Consider the following 26,150-nt stretch of genomic DNA (forward strand, 5'->3'; position numbering starts at 1 on the left):
ATACTATTAACAACAATTTAGTCTTACATGTTTGACATTCATTTTAGACTATTGCCAATCATTTAGTCTTACATGCTTGACCTGCAGTTTATACTATTACCAACCATTTAGTCTTACATGGTTGACCTGTCATTTTATATTATTATCAACCATTTAGTCTTACGTGGTTGACCTCTCATTTTAGACTATTACCAACCATTTTGTCTTACTTTGTTGACCTGTCATCGAATACTATTACCAACCATTTAATCGTACATGCTTAACCTGTCATTTTATAATATTACCAACCATTGGGTCTTACATGGTTGACCTGTCATTTTATATTATTACCAACCATTGAGTCTTACATGGTTGACCTGTCATTTACTATTATTACCAACCGTTTAGTCTTAATTAATCTTTTAGATGTATATGTTGATATGTTATTTATCTTTGAATAAGCCTTGCATATCTGTTGGAGTGGCTTTATCTTAGAATTAGACTTGTATGTCGAAATGGCTTTGTTTTTTAATTAGACTTGTGTATTTATTGGTTACAACGGTAATTATCTTTGAATTAGATCTGTTTACTTATCTATTTGAAGAGACTTAATCTTTGAATTAGATTCACTGAATTAGACTTGTGAATTTGTCTGTTGAAATCACATTTATCTTTTAATTAGAATTTAATTATTAAATGGTGCAGTCTCATTTCAGTTTTTCTCCAATCTATATTTCAATTTAACAGCCTGCAACAAAAGTGCAACAGAGTTAAGCTCTCTCAACTAAACAAATTTTACCAAACTGTGTGACAATCATATCACAAGTCTCAATCATAGGTGCTAATCATATCACAAGTCATCAGCTTTGGTGGCAATCATATCACATGTCACCATCTTAGGTGTCAGTCATATCACATCTCACCATTGTTCATGCCAATGATATTACAAGTCACCATCGTAGGTGCCAATCATATCACATGTTGTTAGTGCCAATCATATTACATGTCACCATCGTAAGCACCAATCATATTACAAGTGACCACCATAGGTACCAATCATATCACAAGTCATCATCTTAGGTGCCAAATACCAATGAGTGCATGCAATAAGTCATGTAAAATTCATTACAATGTTTAACAACAAAACCACTCTGAAATTCTTCAGATATGACTGTCAAACGCATTGGATACTGGACTGAATATGCTTAGCAGGCTGCTTTATATTGACTTAATTAGTTACAGTATTGGTATTTTAAAAGTAAGTAATCAATCATTAAGCATCATAGTAGTCAATACACTGATTAAATTTTCATTATGTAGTATTATATTCAAGATCTACAAATTTAAAAATATACAATTTGTAAATTATTTTAACAATATAAAATTAATTTGTAACAAGTTTCTAGGATAAGATAAGCTGATGTTCCATTCATAGAAGCAAATTTGTCAATCTGATTGTCTTTTAACAACTAAAATGTAGTAAACGTTCAAGACCAAACAGTAGTATAATATTATTCACAGCTTGACTATTTCTGTCACCACATCTCTGTCTCACCTTTCAAATATAAAGACTTAATTGTAAAAATACATGTATACTGACCTTGCATATCTCATATCATTTGTGACTATCTTACTAGCCAACACACGAAAATGCACTTCATTAAGAGCTGTGATTTAAAACATCATTCTAAGAATATACGTGTGTTTGTTTCACATCAAGAAAAGTTAATTTATTAAAAATCTGACATAATATAAAAGATTACCCTTTCACACACACAAGTACAAAATATTATTTTTATTTGATGCTAAGAACAATCACAAGAACCCAAACCCTTTATTATGCTAATTATGTATACAATATTTATCCTTTCACATTATATAACCTGCTCTATTAGTATGCTCACTAATGCACACTATCCTAAATATACTCACAGATTCATGTGTACACTATCCCAGATATAATCACTACACCACACTCAATATCCCATTTACACTCACTAATGCACACATTTTTCCAGACCTACTCACTAATTCACCCTCTATTCCAGACATATTCACTAATACACATGTACACTATCCCAGACATTGTCACTAAACAGCTAAAGAGCACACAATATCCCAAAAATACTCACTAATGCACACACTATTCCAGACATAATACTCACTTCACTAATGCAGACACTATCCCAAATATACAAATGTACACATTTTCCAGTCACTAATGCTCACACTATCAGAGACATACGCACTAATGCAGACACTATTCCAGACATAATACTCACTTCAGTAATGCAGACACTATCCCATATATACAAATGTACACATTAACAGAGACATACTCACTAATGCACACACTATTCCAGACATAATACTCACTTCACTAATGCAGACACTATCCCAAATATACAAATGTACATTTTCCAGTCACTAATGCTCACACTATCAGAGACATACTCACTAATGCAGACACTATTCCAGACATAATACTCACTTCACTAATGCAGACACTATCCCATATATACAAATGTACACATTAGCAGAGACATACTCACTAATGCACACACTATTCCAGACATAATACTCACTTCACTAATGCAGACACTATCCCAAATATACAAATGTACACATTTTCCAGTCACTAATGCTCACACTATCAGAGACATACTCACTAATGCATACACTATTCCAGACATAGATTTAAGTATTGTGAATTGCACATTATACATCCTGCAACTGATAGGTGTCTTCCTCAACTTAAGTACAAGCCATCCACAAAGTTTGATAACTGTAGATGGTGGACAGGTCAAGATGTGTGGAAAACAGATGGGTAATATCTGGGTGGGAGCTCACATTGTGTGGAAAAAAACTGGTTATATATGTATGGGACTCAAATTGTGTGGAAAGCAGGCTAGTAATATTTGTAAGAGGCTAAAGTTGTATGGAAACCAGACTGGCAATATCTGGATGGCAGGTCAAGTTGTGTGGAAACCAGACTGGTAATATCTGGATGGCAGGTCACGTTGTACGCAAACCAGACTGGCAATGTCCAGATTGGAGCTCAAGTTGTGTGGGAACCAGACTAGTAATATCTGGATGGCAGGACATGACAACAATGCACTCTGCCTTAAGACAAATATTTCCAATCTACAACCAGTACTGTTACCATTTGTTTCTTTCATGCTGTCCTCAGTCTTTATTTTGTGTTAGTGTGTGTGTGTGTGTGTGTGTGTGTCTGTGCATGCTAACCTGCTTCTCTAAAGATGAGTGACAGTTACTGATATTTTTTCTATATTTCAGATGAGGATCCTTCAACACTGGATCATGCATTTTGGGGGGAATGAGTTGTAGCAATCATAAAACACATAAGCATGTCTTCCCAATCCATGATATTTGAAATTTCAGACAAAAAAAAACATGATTTAAAAAGCCTCATGTGGACCATAAAGATGTCAGACATAGTGATAGACAACTTGCTAAGACTTCCACTAATGATTTCATGTGGACCATAATGCTGTCAGACATAGTGATAGATACCTTGCTATAACTTACACTGACAGTCCCATGTAGGCCATAAAACTGTCAGACATAGTGATAGACAACTTGCTAAGACTGCCACTAATGATCTCATGTGGGTCATAATGCTATCATAATGCTGTCAGACATGGTGATAGACAACTTGTTATTACTAACACTGACAGTCCCATGTGGGTCATAACACTGTCAGACATGGTGATAGACAACTTGCTAAAACTACCACTGATGGTCTCATATGGACCATAACAATGGCAGACAGTTATAGTGTGGCATTTGCACTGATAATCTCATGTGGACCATAAAGCTGTAAGACAAAATTATAGACAACTGGTCATGACTTCCACGCATAAAGATTCCTCAACAGACATAGGATCTAAATAAGAAATATTACATTAAGATCTAGTATACCTTAATTAAAATTAACAAGAACTCTTAGATACCATTACTTAAAAAATAATTACCAACCTATCAGTTCTTGGGTAAGTTTTCCTTTATTTTTCAATTCGAACCACTTGTTCCTGATGGCAGGATATTTGTCAAGAATGAACATTTCAGCAGTGATGAGGGACTTCAGGGCATCAATGAACCATTGTGGGTCCAATATAATTTCCTCCTTCAATCCTTCAACACTGAAAGTTATAGTGACATGTATTAAGACATATAAACTTCACGTGAATCTAACTTTGCTCTGTAATTATTATAACTTGGACAAAAATATAACTAGCTGGTATGCCTAGCTCTGTAGTCTGAAGAAATGGGTAAAATGGGTTGGCAGTTATTACCATTGGACAATTAGGCAGACTGCACTTTAGACATATACAATTCAGCAGACTACACTGTAGACATGGACAATTAAGAAGACTGCACTATAGACATGGACAATTAAGAAGACTGCACTGTAGACATAGACAATTAAGCAGACTGCACTGAAGACATGGACAATTAAGAAGACTGCACTGTACACATGGACAATTAAGAAGACTGCACTGTAGACATGGACAATTAAGCAGACTGCACTGTAGACATGGACAATTAAGAAGACTGCACTGTGCACATGGACAATTAAGAAGACTGCACTGTAGACATGGACAATTAAGCAGACTGCACTGTAGACATGGACAATTAAGCAGACTACACTGTAGACATATACAATTCAGCAGACTGCACTGTAGACATGGACAATTAAGCAGACTGCACTGTAGACATGGACAATTAAGCAGACTGCACTGTAGACATGGACAATTAAGAAGACTGCACTGTAGACATGGACAATTAAGCAGACTGCACTGTAGACATGGACAATTAAGCAGACTGCAATGTAGACATAGACAATTAAGAAGACTCCACTGTACACATGGACAATTAAGAAGACTGCACTGTAGACATGGACAATTAAGCAGACTGCACTGTAGACATGGACAATTAAGCAGACTGCACTGTAGACATGGACAATTAAGCAGACTGCACTGTAGACATGGACAATTAAGCAGACTGCACTGTAGACAGGGCAATTAAGCAGACTGCACTGTAGACATGGACAATTAAGCAGACTGCACTGTAGACATGGACAATTAAGAAGACTGCACTATAGACATGGACAATGAAGCAGACTACACTGTAGACATAGACAATTAAGCATACTGCACTGTAGACATGGACAATTAAGCAGACTGCACTGTAGACATGGACAATTAAGCAGACTGCACTGTAGACATATACAATTCAGCAGACTACACTGTAGACATGGACAATTCAGCAGACTACACTGTAGACATGGACAATTAAGCAGACTGCACTGTAGACATGGACAATTAAGCAGACTGCACTGTAGACATGGACAATTAAGAAGACTGCACTATATACATGGACAATTAAGCAGACTGCACTGTAGACATGGACAATTAAGAAGACTGCACTATAGACATGGACAATGAAGCAGACTACACTGTAGACATAGACAATTAAGCAGACTGCACTGTAGACATGGACAATTAAGCAGACTGCACTGTAGACATGGATAATTAAGCAGACTGCACTGTAGACATATACAATTCAGCAGACTACACTGTAGACATGGACAGATAAGAAGACTGCACTATAGACATGGACAATTAAGCAGACTGCACTGTAGACATGGACAATTAAGCAGACTGCACTGTAGACATGGACAATTAAGCAGACTGCACTGTAGACATATACAATTCAGCAGACTACACTGTAGACATGGACAATTCAGCAGACTACACTGTAGACATGGACAATTAAGCAGACTGCACTGTAGACATGGACAATTAAGCAGACTGCACTGTAGACATGGACAATTAAGAAGACTGCACTATAGACATGGACAATTAAGCAGACTACACTGTAGACATGGACAATTAAGAAGACTGCACTATAGACATGGACAATGAAGCAGACTACACTGTAGACATAGACAATTAAGCAGACTGCACTGTAGACATGGACAATTAAGCAGACTGCACTGTAGACATGGATAATTAAGCAGACTGCACTGTAGACATACACAATTCAGCAGACAACACTGTAGACATGGACAATTAAGAAGACTGCACTATAGACATGGACAATTAAGCAGACTGCACTGTAGACATGGACAATTAAGCAGACTGCACTGTAGACATGGACAATTACGAAGACTGCACTGTAGACATGGACAATTAAGCAGACTGCACTGTAGACATGGACAATTAAGGAGACTGCACTGTAGACATGGACAATTAAGAAGACTGCACTGTAGACATGGACAATTAAGCAGACTGCACTGTAGACATGGACAATGAAGCAGACTAAACTGTAGACATGGACAATTAAGAAGACTGCACTATAGACATGGACAATTAAGCAGACTACACTGTAGACATGGACAATTAAGAAGACTGCACTATAGACATGGACAATTAAGCAGACTGCACTGTAGACATGGACAATTAAGCAGACTGCACTGTAGACATGGACAATTAAGAAGACTGCACTGTAGACATGGACAATTAAGCAGACTGCACTGTAGACATGGACAATTAAGCAGACTGCACTGTAGACATGGACAATTAAGCAGACTGCACTGTAGACATATACAATTCAGCAGACTACACTGTAGACATGGACAATTCAGCAGACTACACTGTAGACATGGACAATTAAGCAGACTGCACCGTAGACATGGACAATTAAGCAGACTGCACTGTAGACATGGACAATTAAGAAGACTGCACTATAGACATGGACAATTAAGCAGACTACACTGTAGACATGGACAATTAAGAAGACTGCACTATAGACATGGACAATGAAGCAGACTACACTGTAGACATAGACAATTAAGCAGACTGCACTGTAGACATGGACAATTAAGCAGACTGCACTGTAGACATGGATAATTAAGCAGACTGCACTGTAGACATATACAATTCAGCAGACTACACTGTAGACATGGACAATTAAGAAGACTGCACTATAGACATGGACAATTAAGCAGACTGCACTGTAGACATGGACAATTAAGCAGACTGCACTGTAGACATGGACAATTAAGAAGACTGCACTGTAGACATGGACAATTAAGCAGACTGCACTGTAGACATGGACAATTAAGGAGACTGCACTGTAGACATGGACAATTAAGAAGACTGCACTGTAGACATGGACAATTAAGCAGACTGCACTGTAGACATGGACAATTCAGCAGACTACACTGTAGACATGGACAATTAAGAAGACTGCACTATAGACATGGACAATTAAGCAGACTACACTGTAGACATGGACAATTAAGAAGACTGCACTATAGACATGGACAATTAAGCAGACTGCACTGTAGACATGGACAATTAAGCAGACTGCACTGTAGACATGGACAATTAAGAAGACTGCACTGTAGACATGGACAATTAAGCAGACTGCACTGTAGACATGGACAATGAAGCAGACTACACTGTAGACATGGACAATTAAGAAGACTGCATTGTAGACATGGACAATTAAGCAGACTGCACTGTAGACATGGACAATTAAGCAGACTGCACTGTAGACATGGACAATTAAGAAGACTGCACTGTAGACATGGACAATTAAGCAGACTACACTGTAGACATGGACAATTAAGAAGACTGCACTATAGACATGGACAATTAAGCAGACTGCACTGTAGACATGGACAATTAAGCAGACTGCACTGTAGACATGGACAATTAAGAAGACTGCACTGTAGACATGGACAATTAAGCAGACTGCACTGTAGACATGGACAATGAAGCAGACTACACTGTAGACATGGACAATTAAGAAGACTGCATTGTAGACATGGACAATTAAGCAGACTGCACTGTAGACATGGACAATTAAGCAGACTGCACTGTAGACATGGACAATTAAGAAGACTGCACTGTAGACATGGACAATTAAGCAGACTACACTGTAGACATGGACAATTAAGAAGACTGCACTATAGACATGGACAATTAAGCAGACTACACTGTAGACATGGACAATTAAGAAGACTGCACTATAGACATGGACAATGAAGCAGACTACACTGTAGACATAGACAATTAAGCAGACTGCACTGTAGACATGGACAATTAAGCAGACTGCACTGTAGACATGGATAATTAAGCAGACTGCACTGTATACATATACAATTCAGCAGACTACACTGTAGACATGGACAATTAAGAAGACTGCACTATAGACATGGACAATTAAGCAGACTGCACTGTAGACATGGACAATTAAGCAGACTGCACTGTAGACATGGACAATTATGAAGACTGCACTGTAGACATGGACAATTAAGCAGACTGCACTGTAGACATGGACAATTAAGGAGACTGCACTGTAGACATGGACAATTAAGAAGACTGCACTGTAGACATGGACAATTAAGCAGACTGCACTGTAGACATGGACAATGAAGCAGACTAAACTGTAGACATGGACAATTAAGAAGACTGCACTATAGACATGGACAATTAAGCAGACTACACTGTAGACATGGACAATTAAGAAGACTGCACTATAGACATGGACAATTAAGCAGACTGCACTGTAGACATGGACAATTAAGCAGACTGCACTGTAGACATGGACAATTAAGAAGACTGCACTGTAGACATGGACAATTAAGCAGACTGCACTGTAGACATGGACAATTAAGCAGACTGCACTGTAGACATGGACAATTAAGCAGACTGCACTGTAGACATATACAATTCAGCAGACTACACTGTAGACATGGACAATTCAGCAGACTACACTGTAGACATGGACAATTAAGCAGACTGCACTGTAGACATGGACAATTAAGCAGACTGCACTGTAGACATGGACAATTAAGAAGACTGCACTATAGACATGGACAATTAAGCAGACTACACTGTAGACATGGACAATTAAGAAGACTGCACTATAGACATGGACAATGAAGCAGACTACACTGTAGACATAGACAATTAAGCAGACTGCACTGTAGACATGGACAATTAAGCAGACTGCACTGTAGACATGGATAATTAAGCAGACTGCACTGTAGACATATACAATTCAGCAGACTACACTGTAGACATGGACAATTAAGAAGACTGCACTATAGACATGGACAATTAAGCAGACTGCACTGTAGACATGGACAATTAAGCAGACTGCACTGTAGACATGGACAATTAAGAAGACTGCACTGTAGACATGGACAATTAAGCAGACTGCACTGTAGACATGGACAATTAAGGAGACTGCACTGTAGACATGGACAATTAAGAAGACTGCACTGTAGACATGGACAATTAAGCAGACTGCACTGTAGACATGGACAATTCAGCAGACTACACTGTAGACATGGACAATTAAGAAGACTTCACTATAGACATGGACAATTAAGCAGACTACACTGTAGACATGGACAATTAAGAAGACTGCACTATAGACATGGACAATTAAGCAGACTGCACTGTAGACATGGACAATTAAGCAGACTGCACTGTAGACATGGACAATTAAGAAGACTGCACTGTAGACATGGACAATTAAGCAGACTGCACTGTAGACATGGACAATGAAGCAGACTACACTGTAGACATGGACAATTAAGAAGACTGCATTGTAGACATGGACAATTAAGCAGACTGCACTGTAGACATGGACAATTAAGCAGACTGCACTGTAGACATGGACAATTAAGAAGACTGCACTGTAGACATGGACAATTAAGCAGACTACACTGTAGACATGGACAATTAAGCAGACTGCACTGTAGACATGGACAATTAAGCAGACTGCACTGTAGACATGGACAATTAAGCAGACTGCACTGTAGACATGGACAATTAAGAAGACTGCACTATAGACATGGACAATTAAGCAGACTACACTGTAGACATAGACAATTAAGCAGACTGCACTGTAGACATGGACAATTAAGAAGACTGCACTGTAGACATGGACAATTAAGCAGACTGCACTGTAGACATGGACAATTAAGCAGACTGCACTGTAGACATATACAATTCAGCAGACTACACTGCAGACATGGACAATTCAGCAGACTACACTGTAGATATGGACAATTAAGCAGACTGCATGGTAGACATGGACAATTAAGCAGACTGCATGGTAGACATGGACAATTAAGAAGACTGCACTGTAGACATGGACAATTAAGCAGACTGCACTGTAGACATGGACAATTAAGCAGACTGCACTGTAGACATATACAATTCAGCAGACTACACTGTAGACATGGACAATTCAGCAGACTACACTGTAGACATGGACAATTAAGCAGACTGCACTGTAGACATGGACAATTAAGCAGACTGCACTGTAGACATATACAATTCAGCAGACTGCACTATAGACATGGACAATTAAGCAGACTACACTGTAGACATAGACAATTAAGCAGACTGCACTATAGACATGGACAATTAAGAAGACTGCACTGTAGACATGGACAATTAAGCAGACTGCACTGTAGACATGGACAATTAAGCAGACTGAACTGTAGACATATACAATTCAGCAGACTACACTGTAGACATGGACAATTCAGCAGACTACACTGTAGACATGGACAATTAAGCAGACTGCATGGTAGACATGGACAATTAAGCAGACTGCATGGTAGACATGGACAATTAAGCAGACTGCATTATAGACATAAACAATTAAGCAGAATGCACTATAGGCATAGACAATGAAGCAGACTGCACTGAAGACATGGTCAACTGAGAAGACTGCACTGCAGACATGGACAATTAAGCAGACTGCACTTTAGACATAAACAATTAAGCAGAATGCACTATAGACATAGACAATGAAGCAGACTGCACTGAAGACATGGTCAGCTGAGAAGACTGCACTGCAGACATGGACAATTAAGCAGGCTGCACTGTAGACATGGACAATTAAAAAGACTGTACTGTCGATGTAGACCATTTGATATTTTGAAGCAATGCACTGATAGAACTTTAACAAGTTACAGCGTAGTGTAGCTTGTGAAATCTAAGTCAATAAATACTAGGTCATGTGAAAACATATTCCATTGTAGGTTTTTTAAATGTTGTTGTATATGGACCTAAACTATGAATAAAGAATACATGCATACAAAATCACTGCTACCAATGTTAACAAGTTGGAGACTATAGTTATAAAGGTAAGAAAAACAGGAGACACACACACATATATACATACATCCATCCATACATATATATATATTTCTTGGCATTCCAAACTATTTGCTAAGATTCAATGAAGATGACATACATAGGAAAGTTGTATTTACAAAGAATACCGGGAAGAGACAGGCATTATGGGTTTTATACTGGAAACAAAGGTGTTAATAGTGAATGGATGAAAACTGAAAAATATTGAAACTAAAGTAATGTAAATAACATATGGTACATCAACACTACTAGACTAACGTGTGTACCAAGAAATGTAAATAGTATAAGGCACATCAACACTATTAGACTAATGTGTGTACCCAGACCTGTAAATAACTTAAGGCACATCAACACTCTTAGACTAATGTGTACCAAGAATTTTAAATAACACAAGGCACGTCAACAATACTAGACTAATTTGTGTCGCACAAGGCACCTAGAACATTACTGTAAATAGCACAAGGCACGTCAACGATACTAGACTAATGTGTACCAAGAACTGTAAATAGCTCAAGGCATGTCAACACTACTAGTTCAATGTGTTGTTGTTGTTGTAGGGTTTAACGTCAATTTTCAGCACACAATAGGCTAAACATGGCGGCCAGTATTAATGGTGGAGGAAGAAACCGAGAAAACCCTGGAAAGAACCACCCACCCACAAGAAGCTACTGGCAAGCTTTCTCACATACCCACATTAGCCAAATCCAAGACTCGAACCCATGCAGACAGAGGTGAGATGGCAGTGATCCATAACGGAGAGTGTTTTAGACCACTTGGACACCTGAGTTCAATGTGTACCAAAAATTGTGAATAACACAAGGCACATTAACACTACTAGTTTAATGAGTACCCAGAATTGTAAATAGCACAAGGCAAATCAACACTACTAGACTAATGTGTACCCAGAATTGTAAATAGCACAAGGCACATCAACACTACTAGTCGAATGTGTACCAAGAATTGTGAATAACACAAAGCATGTCAACACTACTAGTCGAATGTGTACCAAGAATTGTAAATAGCACAAGGCACATCAACACTGCTAGTTTAATGTGTACCAAGAATTGTAAATAGCACAAGGCACATAAACACTACTAGTTTAATGTGTACCAAGAATCGTAAATAGCACAAGGCACATCAACACTACTAGTTTAATGCGTACCAAGAACTGTAAATAGCACAAGGCACATCAACACTATTAGTTTAATGCGTACCAAGAATTGTAAATAGCACAAGGCACATCAGCACTACTAGTTTAATGCGTACCCAGAATTGCAAATAGCACAAAGCACATCAACACTACTAGTTTAATGCGTACCAAGAACTGTAAATAGCACAAGGCACATCAACACTACTAGTTTAATGCATACCAAGAATTGTAAATAGCACAAGGCACATCAACACTACTAGTTTAATGCGTACCAAGAATTGTAAATAGCACCAGGCACATCAACACTACTAGTTTAATGCCTACTAGTTTAATGTGTACCAAGAATTGCAAATAGCACAAGGCACATCAGCACTACTAGTTTAATGCGTACCAAGAATTGTAAATAGCACAAGGCACATCAACACTACTAGTTTAATGCGTACCAAGAATTGTAAATAGCACAAGGCACATCAACACTACTAGTTTAATGCGTACCAAGAATTGTAAATAGCACAAGGCACATCAACACTACTAGTTTAATGCGTACCTAGAATTGCAAATAGCACAAGGCACATCAGCACTGCTAGTTTAATGCGTACCCAGAATTGTAAATAGCACAAAGCCCATCAACACTACTAGTTTATGCGTACCAAGAACTGTAAATAGCACAAGGCACATCAACACTACAAGTTTAATGTGTACCAAGAATTGTAAATAGCACAAGGCACATCAATACTACTAGTTCAATGTGTACCCAGAATTGTAAATAGCACAAGGCACATCAACACTACTAGTTTATGCGTACCAAGAACTGTAAATAGCACAAGGCACATCAACACTACAAGTTTAATGTGTACCAAGAATTGTAAATAGCACAAGGCACATCAACAATACTAGTTTAATGTATACCAAGAACTGTAAATAGCACAAGGCAAATCAACACTACTAGACTAATGTGTACCAAGAATTGTAAATAACACAAGGCACATCAACACTACTAGGCACATGAACACTACTAAATCTAATGCAGGTACCAAGAATTTTAAATAACACAAGACACATCAACACTATGCATGTAAAATGTGCATCAAATCTCAAATAGTTTTAGAGTTTTGCCCTGGAAACAAAATGTAAATGTTAGATGGATTGATATACTGATAAAGAGATAGCAACAAATAATAAAAACACGGAAAATGAAAAATTGTGAATATCAAAAGGCACCTTCATACCATTATTTTAATACTCTGAATTATATATATATATATATATATATATATATATATATATATATATATATATATATATATATATATATATATATATATATATATATATATATATATATATATATATATACATACATGTACATTTGGATTTCATGAGGTTAGTAGCTACCGTGACTACAAAGGGAATACATTTGGATTCATGAGGTTAGTAGCTACCGTGACTACAAAGGGAAGACATTTGGATTTCATGAGGTTAGTAGCTACCGTGACTACAAAGGGAAGACATTTGGATTCATGAGGTTAGTAGCTACCGTGACTACAAAGGGAATACATTTGGATTTCATGAGGTTAGTAGCTACCGTGACTACAAAGGGAAGACATTTGGATTCATGAGGTTAGTAGCTACCGTGACTACAAAGGGAATACATTTGGATTTCATGAGGTTAGTAGCTACCGTGACTACAAAGGGAAGACATTTGGATTCATGAGGTTAGTAGCTACCGTGACTACAAAGGGAATACATTTGGATTTCATGAGGTTAGTAGCTACCGTGACTACAAAGGGAAGACATTTGGATTCATGAGGTTAGTAGCTACCGTGACTACAAAGGGAATACATTTGGATTTCATGAGGTTAGTAGCTACCGTGACTACAAAGGGAAGACATTTGGATTCATGAGGTTAGTAGCTACCGTGACTACAAAGGGAATACATTTGGATTTCATGAGGTTAGTAGCTACCGTGACTACAAAGGGAAGACATTTGGATTCATGAGGTTAGTAGCTACCGTGACTACAAAGGGAATACATTTGGATTCATGAGGTTAGTAGCTACCGTGACTATAAAGGGAAGACATTTGGATTCATGAGGTTAGTAGCTACCGTGACTACAAAGGGAATACATTTGGATTTCATGAGGTTAGTAGCTACCGTGACTACAAAGGGAAGACATTTGGATTCATGAGGTTAGTAGCTACCGTGACTACAAAGGGAAGACATTTGGATTCATGAGGGTAGTGGCTAATGTGACTGTAAAGGGAAGACATTTGGATGCACAAGATTAGCAACTATTGTGGCTGCAAAGGGAATATATTTGGATTTCATGAGGTTAGTAGCTACCGTGACTACAAAGGGAAGACATTTGGATTCATGAGGGTAGTGGCTAATGTGACTGTAAAGGGAAGATATTTGGATGCACAAGATTAGCAACTATTGTGGCTGCAAAGGGAATATATTTGGATTTCATGAGGTTAGTAGCTACCGTGACTACAAAGGGAATACATTTGGATTCATGAGGGTAGTGGCTAATGTGACTGTAAAGGGAAGACATTTGGATGCACAAGATTAGCAACTATTGTGGCTGCAAAGGGAATACATTTGGATTTCATGAGGTTAGTAGCTACCGTGACTACAAAGGGAAGACATTTGGATTCATGAGGGTAGTGGCTAATGTGACTACAAAGGGAATACATTTGGATTCATGAGGGTAGTGGCTAATGTGACTACAAAGGGAATACATTTGGATTTCATGAGGGTAGTGGCTAATGTGACTACAAAGGGAATACATTTGGATTTAATGAGGGTAGTGGCTAATGTGACTACAAAGGGAATACATTTGGATTCATGAGGGTAGTGGCTAATGTGACTACAAAGGGAATACATTTGGATTTCATGAGGTTAGTAGCTACCGTGACTACAAAGGGAATACATTTGGATTCATGAGGTCAATGGCTACTGTGACTGCAAAGGGAAGACATGGATTCATGGGGGTAGTGGCTACTGTGACTGCAAAGAGACAATGTTTGGATTCATGAAGTGAATGGTTACTATGGCTGCAAATGGAAGACATTTGGATTCATAAGGTTAGTGGCTACTGTGATGACAAAGGGAGGACATTTGGATTCATGAAGTTATTGGCTACTGTGATTGCGATCGGAAGACATTTGGATTCATGAGGTTAGTGGCTACTGCGACTGCAAAGGGAAGACATTTGGATTCATGATGTTAGTGGTTATTGTGACTGCCATGTGGGTCATGTTTATCATATATAACATTTTCAATAAATCATAAAGCCATTTCCCAACAGTGTGGACTCTCCCTCCCTCTGTTTGATTTCCAATCTCTTTTGTTTCCAATATTTTGTAAAGTTTATTTAAGTACTTGTGTTTGTGCTTGTGCTAAATCAATCTCAACTCTTTTCTAAAATAAATTGTATGAATATGTCATACTAACACCTTATATGATGGTGATATGGCTAATTCTTTACTATGAACTAAACAGAGCAATGTCAAACAAGTGACATGTATACATAGGTCAACTCTTAGCAAAGTCCACTGGCCACACCTGTAGTATATAAATAAATTAAAATTGTTGCAATGTGTGGAACAATGATTTGTTTGCCAATCTGCATGCTTGATTCACAGGTATAGCTTGATTCACAGGTATAACAGATGGAAGCCTGAGTAGATATGGAAAATTATTTATGAGGCAAATATCTACAGTAACCGTCTTGTCATTGCAGTGTTCAAGGTTTTACAGCAAAGTCCTTATGTCAAATTAAGAAACAAATGAAAAGAGGAAATATGTTGTGACATTGTAGAATAACAAGGTATATGCACATCTGAAATTGACAGAAGCACAAAAACTATCAGACAAGAGTCTCTCAGAGGGACTGATTCTCCACTGGATGGAAATAATTTCAGGAAATCCAAGAAAATACAGTATCTTCATTTAAGTTGTCTAACTGTTGAAACTATTACAACCATATTGGTCGTAATTTGTACCATCTTCATTGATATACTATAAGAAGTCTTTTGGTGAAAACACCTTGTCTATTTATTTAGCTATTCAGAAGAAGTAGCAATAACAGGATTTACAAGACGACATCAAGGTACCCATACTGGATGTTTAATCAGTATCGGTTTCATTTTGGAGATGACATCAAGGTACCCATCCTGGATGTTAGATCAATATTAGTTTCATTTTGGAGATGACATCAAGGTACCCATACTGGATGTTAGATCAGTATTGGTTTCATTTTGGAGATGACATCAAGGTACCCATACCAGATGTTAGATCAGTATCGGTTTAATTTTGGAGGAACTAGACATCATATAAAGCTTTACAGGGAACAGCAACCCATGTCAAAATGGTTTCCACTTACTAGAACGTTTTCAACATGGCTGACATGGTGGCTAAATTGAAACCATTGATATATCAGACCAACTGGACAACATAAGAAAACTTTTGGTTAAAGTTCCATGTGGATACAACCAGCTATCCATACATCTGGTGATAACAGTTAGGTATGAAACAATTCATTGATATATCGATGCATCTATAATTTTACCATACACATCTCAAAATAAGAGGTGGCAATTGATACAAAACAATACCTAGCCTATACAAGTTACTTTAATATTCATCAGTCATCAATACTGTTATTAGTCATCAGAGCTGAAAGAAACTGATTTCGACACAGGCCCTGGGCTGGTGACTTTCCCTGACTGAAATTCCACAAGCCAGGACTTCAAGTTTCACAAGCCCTAAATTTCCCCCTTTTTAATATTGTCACACAATGTTGAAATTGCTACAATTCATATATATATTTATTATGGTTTAAATAGGTTTGAAGATAACGCAAGTGTCATTAGTGTTCACTACACTCAGTAGTAACTGGATGGTCCTGGTCTAACTGGATAGTCCTGGTGTTCAAACTTCTCTTCCGGTTTATCTGAGTGAATTCTGGTCAGAACCGAGCAGACATTATGTCAATGTGTTGTTTGCAGTATTTGCATAGAATTAATACCCTCCCCCTTCTATTTCTCTTTTTACCTGGTGTGCTTCACAAAGAAAACTCCGTCAACCAAGAGCTCTGAAATGCAGTTTTGGTGAGCCTGGCTGATAAGCTAATTGCTTCCTAAATTGGCATAAAAAATGAAGTATAATTGAATAACATTATGACAACTGAAATGGTCATGCTTTGCATTCTATATATGCAGTAAAATCCTACTTCAAAGAAATGTTGCCACTGTTCACAAACTTTGTAAAAAAAAAAGATATGGCTTAAACATAATATTCAAGGCAATACTATGTAATAAGTTTTGTTATTGTACACACAAGGCAATACTATGTAATAAGTTTTGTTATTGTACACACATCTATCATCGCTTTGAAGTACCGACAAGAAACTGTTCCATTTCCTGATCCTACCTAGTACATGTATGCAAATAAGAGCACTGGGCTCACCCACTGCAGACTTTTAACACATATTACTAGCTATTGTCAGCCAATTAATATGTGAAACGGTGGTTTATACCCGACTTCTTTTCCTTTGATTGCCATTATTTAAACTGTCTAAGTGTTAATTTAATATCAGCTCCAATCACGACTGTTACCATTTTTACATGCAACATGTAACAGGCATATACTGAAAGTGTTTGGGTTTTATTTAATGAATACTGAAAATTGTGTTTTCTCAAAAGACGACCAAGTCAGAAGGTATGGGAGTACAAAATTGTATTTTTAGCATGACACGCCATACTTCAATTTGATTAAAATCAGATATCAATTTCACATAGGACAGTGATGATCTGATTTAGATTGTGATGTATTATGGAAGGTATGTTAACATCTTCAAAATGTACACATTTCATCTACACAATCAAAGTTCCTCAGGCAAATTATAGTTTTTGACAAGCCCGACGGGCACCTCACTTTTTCATACAGGACAGGCCAGATCTAAAATTAAAGGGGCCAAGGGAGTTGGGCTATCAGATTTTTTGAGCACATTTGTATTATTTTACTTCATCTGAGACATATGTTTCAATCACATGTACTCATTTATGTTAATTAAATATTCTACAAAAACAACAAGGTGATGTGGCTGGTAATGTCCCTCAGCCACCCACCTCACTGATTCAACCCTAATTATCTGATCCTAACCGCATATTCAGAAAAAAGGATGCATTCCAAATTTGTCCCACATAAAAGATCCATTCCAAATGTGTCCCCCATAAAGAGCCATTCCAAATGTGTCCCCCATAAAAGAGGCATTCCAAAAGTGTCCCCCATAAAGGAGGCATTCTAAATGTCTCCCCCATAAACGAGGCATTCCAAATGTGTCCCTTTTAAATGATGCATTCCAAATGTGTCACCCATAAAGGAGGTATTCCAAATGTGTCTTCCATTTATAATAAAGCACATTACTCATCATCACCCCTTTTAAAAGAAGATACTCTTTTGATTTGTATCTTGTCTTCTCTAAATTGATGGTTATTCGTCCAGTGTGTCAGACAGTGAAATATGTTAATTTGAGGTTTAACTGGTGGTTATGGTTTGTTCTAGTCTCAAGTAAACAATATCCACTAATTAGAACTATATTCAATTATGGATCATTTATCTGATCAAATGGTGGATCTAGGAAACACCTAAAAGGTTGAAATAAAATCATGACAACTGACAGGTAGTCTGTTCCAAAGCATTTTTGTTATCTTGTCATGGATCAGAATGGCATATGTGGGGGGGGGTGTTTGTGTGTGTGCGATGTCTATCAATAGGTCATCGTGCTGCAGACATGTAGTATCATGCCCTACCGACTCAGACAATCCTGAAACAATCTGACCAGTCCTAAAAATAACCTGTTAATACTGAGCACCAAGCAAGGCAGCTGCTAGTACCATTTTTTAAGTTTTTGGTATGAAACGGGCAGGGTTTGAACCCACGACCTCCCACATCCGAGGTGGACACTCTAACCACTAGGCCACCAGAGCGGTCCGAGAATAGCATATAAATGGATGCTAAATATATACTGTATACAAAACTGTAGAACAAAATGCATGTATGAATGCATCAGATATATACAACCTCATGAACTCGTGGAATTTAAAACATAGCGTGACATAACACACTACTACTCCCATCCTTAAATCAAACTGAGAAAACTTAAGGTCCTATGCAGCAGTGGTGCAACAATTATTGAACCCAAAATAAACATGAATTGTCTTGCTTACCTGAAATAGAGAATGGTTCCTATCTCGTGCTGGAACCTGAGGAATAAATCCAGTTGTTCTGCAGTCTTAATTGGTACAGATGCTGCCTGATTCAGTTCCTCAACCAGACTGAGTGGAATGACCTGAAATTGAAATTAACAAAACTGGAACTTGTAAAACTTATTTTAGAGAAATCATTGTCGATTGGTGGTTCTTGTTGGGGTTTTTCAAAGTTCTTCCTAGACCACAAGATACAGTACAAAAAACTTTATAAAATAATTTATCATTTCCCATCATAGATGATGTTGCAACACAAATGTTGTCCAAACATATACAGGAAATACAGTAATATAATTTTTGTTGGCGATTTTGTTTATGGGATCAGACTATTTTGAGGAAATCAGCATCATCCAATGCTGCTAATCGATCAGTAAGACACAACTTAACATGGGTTAAGAACAACTGCTGTATATGATATATACATTCAGGAGGTAACAACACTTATATTCCTAATGTCAATGTGTTCAGGGAAGGTATTCAAAATATAAAATGCAGTACATATTTTCAAAACGTCTTGTGTACTAAGATAGTGGCTTGTCTCTTCAATGCCAATTGTTACATATATCTGCTAGCCCTACCAAGAATGTCTCACTGAGGCCAGCAATATTTGTTTCACACGTTAGATCAATCGTCTGTAAGTTGTGACCTGAACAATTTGTATCTGAAAAGTTTTGAAAATCGGGTCTGATGCAAGGAACAGATTATGGCATCATCATTTCCAACTAACAGATATGTAAAAAACACTTGACAGTGAGTCGACATGACTTGATGACCTCCAGTTCAGATTTAGAAACAGCAGTTCCGGACACAAGGTCAATTACTTCTTGCTACATCACTCATTTCAACATGATCTTTACATTTTTAATTCCTGTGGTGGCAGCTGTCGACTCTCCCAATCTAAACAACATTCAAATGGAAATGACATGTCATCCAATAAACACAACTGATTTAGACCACTATCATCTATCTCATTGTAGGCAACATACACACAGAAATGAAATGTCAAATGAAACCAATTGTTGCCTCTCCTATTGTTTTTCAAAGTGTGGCCAAACACATGAATAAATATTCTTTGCTGAGAGCTTGGACTTTTTAAAGTCTTAGCTGATTTTCATTTTTAGCTTCAAATACTGTTTTCATATGTTGCTTGACATTTCTAAATGATCAATTACTGTAAAAGCACAGCCTGATCATCAGGTGTCTTGCATGAAAAACTTCGATTGACAAAGGTATCTGAAGTATTGATATTAAGTTAGTCTGTTTCTGTGATAATTCCATCGATTCTAATATGTCTGCCACAGTACATCAAATGTATTTCTGAGGCTAGTTAATGACCTTCTCACTGCTTACGATAGTGTAAAGATTAGTATTCATCCTCCTTGACTTGTCTGTTTGACACAACAGACCATGATATATTAATTCATCATCTCCTGAATGTATTTGGTATCTACGAAACAGCCCTACCATGGTTCAAATCCTACTTAGTCAACAGGGCATAAATTATGCCTGTATAAGAACAACATTCCAGCCCAGTTGATCTATTGTGTCTACAAGGAACAACATTCGAGTCCAGTTAATTTATTGTGTCTGTACAAGAACATTTAATTATGATCTGTGTTGGACCTGAGGGAAAATGTGATTAAAGAACATTAAACCATGGCCTGTATTGGACTTGAGCTAGAATGGGATTAAAGAACATTTAATCAAGGTCTGTGTCAGACCTGAGGCAGAATGTGATTGAAGAATATTTAATCATGGTCTGTATCGGACTTGAGCTAGAATGGGATTAAAGAACATTTAGTCATGGTCTGTGTTGGACCTGAGCCATTTTAGCAAGGTACAGTCTGCCACAGTACATCAAATGCATTTCTGAGGCTAGTTAATGACCTTCTCACTGCATACGATAGTGTAAAGATTAGTATTCAACCTCCTTGACTTGTCTATTTGACACAACAGACCATGATATATTACTTCATCATCTCCTGAATGTATGTGGTATCTACGATACAGCCCTATCATGGTTCAAATACTACTTAGTCAACAGGACATTCCAGCTCAGTTGATCTACTGTGCCTACAATGAACAACATTCCAGCCCAGTTGATCTGTTGTGACTACAAGGAACAACATTCCAGTCCAGTTGATTTATTGTGTCTATACAAGGAACAACATTCCAGTCCAGTTGATCTATGTTTTGGTGTTCCACAAGGATCTTATCTCAACCCCATTCTCTTCATTCTATACACACAGTTGCTCTCAAGTGTCATAGGCTGACATCAGGTGCTGATGACACTAAAATATACAAGTCTACCTGCCCAGCTGAAGCTGAGGTTACCATCCAAGGTATAGACGGGTGCATTTCCAATGTGAAGTCATGGGAGACACGTAACAAGCTGCAGATGAATGATAATGCAACTGAAGCTATCCAGATCAACACATAATGACTTTCTCATTCATTTCCTTTACCTCAAACAATAAGCATAAGAATACCAACATTAAATTTACACAGTATGAAACCTATATGTCACTCTCGTCAGTGTGCTTTTGTTACACCAACATATAATGAACATATGTAATGCTGCATATCTAGAGCTTTTGATTCATGCCACTAAAAGAAATTGTGTGTCCATTAGTACTTTTAAGTCTAGACTATTGTAATTCAATTCCATCTGGCTCATCACTATATCTACTACAAAATATTAATATAAAAAATGCTACTCAAATTATCTTTTAATACGAAGAACTGACCATACCTCCCCCTCCCCTGTAACTGACCATACCTTCACCTGCCCTGTAACTTCTACAAGCTACCCTTTCAATCCAGAATCAAATACGAAATATGTTTACTATGCCACATTTATTGGACTGTCTACAGTCTAATGTACCTATCTAACCTCACCCTTGTGTACACACCATCTAGAAATGTATGTTTTTCTTCTGACACTCAAAATTTCATATTAAAGGTAAACTTTAGAAATGATCATGAACATTTTATGAGTATTAGGGGAAATACATATAACAATAAATTGCAGACCACTTTATTGCTTAATAATAGTCCATGAATCAGCAAATGAAACTTTCCATACAGTGGATCCCAATATAACTGACAAACTTGTTCTAAAGCTCTACAAGGTCATACAGGTCCAGACAAACTTGTACTAAAGCTCTACAAGGTCATAAAGGTCCAGACAAACTTGTGCTAAAGCTCTACAAGGTCATACAGGTCCAGACAAACGTGTTCTAAAGCTCTACAAGGTCATACAGGTCCGGACAAACTTGCACTAAAGCTCTACAAGGTCATAAAGGTCCAGACAAAAATGTGGTGTGCCATATATGATATGGGCAACTTCAGCTCAGCTCCAAGATTTGGCAAGTGTAAACTGACACTGGCATTGTGGCATGCCATGTCTAAAGATGAAAATCAGGCATACTTTACAAAGGTTTTGACTGTTCAAATAAAAGAAAAGAAATATGAGAATGTCACCTCTTCTAATGGCCAGTATACTGAGACAAGTATAAAAAACCATCGCTAAAAGGCCGAACCATAGGATGCGAGCAAAGTCCTTGAATAAGAAAACACCAAGAAAATAAATGAGTGAAGTGCAACTCGGTATAGAATTATATATATATATATATATATATATATATATATATATATATATATATATATATATATATATATATATATATATATATATATATATATATATATTGGATTGCTTAACTCGTACATAATATTTGTTGTGACTCGTCGTGCAATGTAAATTGTGCTCAATAAATAACATCATCAATAATACCATATGACTGGAAATTTACTTGAGTGTGATAATGGACATTTAATCATGATCTGATTGTTGTATAGGATCTGAGCCAAAATGGGATTAAAGAACATTTAATCATGGTCTGTGTCGGGTCTGAGCCAGAATGTGACTGAAGAACATTTAATCATGGTCTGTATCGGACCTGAGCCATAATGTGATTAAAGAACATTTGATCATGGTCTGTGTCGGACCTGAGCCAATATGTGATTGAAGAACATTTAATCATGGTCTGTGTTGGACCTGAGCCAAAATGGGATTAAAAAAACATTTAATCATGCTCTGTGTTGGACCTGAGCCAGAATGTAATTGAAGAAAATTTAATTATGGTCCATGTCTGACCTGAGCCAATGTGTGATTGAAGAACATTTAATCATGGTCTGTGTCGGACTTGAACCAAAATGGGATTGAAAAACATTTAATCATGGTCCATGTCTGACCTCTAGCCAAAATGTGATTGAAAAACATTTAATCATGGTCTGTGTTGGACTTGCGCCAGAATGGGATTAAAGAACATTTAATCATAGCCTGTGTCTGACCTGAGCAAGAATGTGATTGAAGAATATTTAATCATGGCCTGTATCAGGTCTGAGCAACAATGGGATTAGAGAACAATTAATCATGGCCTGTATCAGATATGAGCCAGAATTGGATTAAAGAACATTTATGCATGACCTGTATCAGTTCTGAGGCACAATGGGATTTGAGAACATTTAATCATGGTATGTATCAGGTCTGAACCATAATGAGATCAGAGAACATTTAATTAGGGCCTGTATCAGGTTTGAGCCAGAATGGGATTAGAGAACATTTAATCATGGCCTGTATCGTGTCTGAGTCAGAATGTGATTGACGAACATTTAATCATGGTCTGTGTCATACCTGAGCAAGAATGTGATTGAAGGACATTTAATCATGGCCTGTATCAGGTCTGAGCAACAATGGGATTAGATAACATTTAATCATGGCATGTATCAGGTCTGAGCCAGAATGGGATTTGAGAACATTATCATGTCCTGTATCAGGTGTGAGCCATAATGAAATTAGAGAACATTTAATCATGGCCTGGATCAAGTCTGAGCCAGAACGGGATTATCGAACATTTAATCATTGCCTGTGTCGGGTCTGAGCCAGAATGTGATTGCGGAACATTTAATCATGGACTGTATCAGGTTTGAGCCAGAATGGCCGTAAGGGTGAGCACTTTAGACCACTCGGCCACTCAGGGCCACCAATCTAAGCCAGAATAGCTCATTCGCAACTAAAGAACATCTGATCGTGGTCTATATTAAATCTGAGCCAGAATAACTCGTATGCGATTGACGAACATTTGGCTTCATCATTTCAGTTTATGTCGAGTATGAATAAATGATACTTTATCACTGATGGTTGTTTGTCAAAAGTTTTCATACTTGACCTAAATCGTACATATTTACTTGCTTCACTTTGTTCACATACTATTAGTTATTATTCATTTACTGTAAAGTAATCTTTTCAATGTGATTAAGTCTCAACAGCTGGATGACAAATTTCTAGTGTGTACTTACGGAACATATGACCATGATCTTCTTCACTTATGTACCTTAGCAACAGAGGCGTTGATAAAACTTCCACAGATAAAGATTGATAATGCTTGCAGTCTTAGCACACTGCATACAAAGAGTTGTCTGTCTTGATTTTTTGAGTTGCATATATCATGATAAAATGTGTTTTTAATACATATAAATAAAAAGAAATTTCTTCTTTAATATGTGTTTTGATAACTACTTATTCCCTACTATTGCTTCTTTTCATTGCTTCCTCTGAGTGCCTGTTAGTTCTTCCTCAGAGTGCCCATTAGTTCTTCCTCAGAGTGCCGGTTAGTTCTTCCTCAGTGTCTGTTAGTTCTTCCTGTGAGTGCCTGTTAGTTCTTCCTGTGAGTGCCTGTTATTTCTTCCTGTGAGTACCTGTTAGTTCTACCTCATAGTGCCAGTTAGTTATTCCTGTGAGTGCCTTTTGGTTTTCCTGTGAGTGCCTGTTAGTTTTTCCTCAGAGTGCCTGTTAGTTCTTCCTGTGAGTGCCTGTTAGTTCTTCCTGTGAGTGCCTGTTAGTTCTTCTTGTGAGTGCCTGTTGGTTTTCCTGTGAGTGCCTGCTAGTTTTTCCTCAGAGTGCCTGTTAGTTCTTCCTGTGAGTGCCTGTTGATTTTCCTCATAGTTCAACTTCAGAGTGCCTGTTAGTTTCTCCTCAGAGTGCCTGTTAGTTCTCCCTGTGAGTGTCTGTTAGTTCTTCCTCATAGTGCAACATTTGAGTGCCTGTTAGTTCTTCCTCATAGTTCTTCCTCTGAGCGCCTGTGAGTTCTTCCTTAGAGTGCCTATTAGTGCATCCTCATAGTGCTTTCTCTGAGCTCCTGTTCTTGCATCCTCTTGGCTCATTTTATTGCCACTTGGAGCTCTTAACAGTTCCTGTTGCTATTTCCCAGGACTAGAGTTTGTTACATTAGGTTCGAAAGATTATTACCATAAAAATAAATCTACCTCAAGAAAGCACATTGAAGGGTGTTTGTTTTCACTGCAACATACAGATGTGCAGATATTCAGAAATATATAACGACAGTCAGAGACTTACAAATCAATATGTCCCATCTGCAAATAGTAGGGGCATAACATGTAGATGAATAAGCAGGATGAATGATATATGACGAAAGCAAGTTATAAGCTTGGTTAGCTGTACATTTCTGC

At 37.5% G+C, this 26,150-nt stretch overlaps 1 protein-coding gene across 1 annotated transcript in view; it reads right to left on the bottom strand.

The window, feature by feature from the left end:
- The window catches only part of LOC149789817 (uncharacterized), an 89,539-nt gene that overhangs the window by 28,726 nt on the left and 34,663 nt on the right, over positions 1-26,150 (bottom strand). The window contains exons 6-7 of the mRNA XM_089973361.1: positions 19,578-19,699; positions 3,979-4,142 (exon numbers count right to left, since the gene is read on the bottom strand). Coding sequence (XP_089829487.1) covers positions 3,979-4,142; positions 19,578-19,699 — 286 coding nt within the window. The remainder of the gene's footprint in view (positions 1-3,978; positions 4,143-19,577; positions 19,700-26,150) is intronic.

Source organism: Sinohyriopsis cumingii, chromosome 10 (genome assembly GCF_028554795.1).
Source record: "Sinohyriopsis cumingii isolate HCF-2022 chromosome 10, ASM2855479v2, whole genome shotgun sequence".
Classification (NCBI taxonomy): Eukaryota; Metazoa; Mollusca; class Bivalvia; order Unionida; family Unionidae; genus Sinohyriopsis; species Sinohyriopsis cumingii.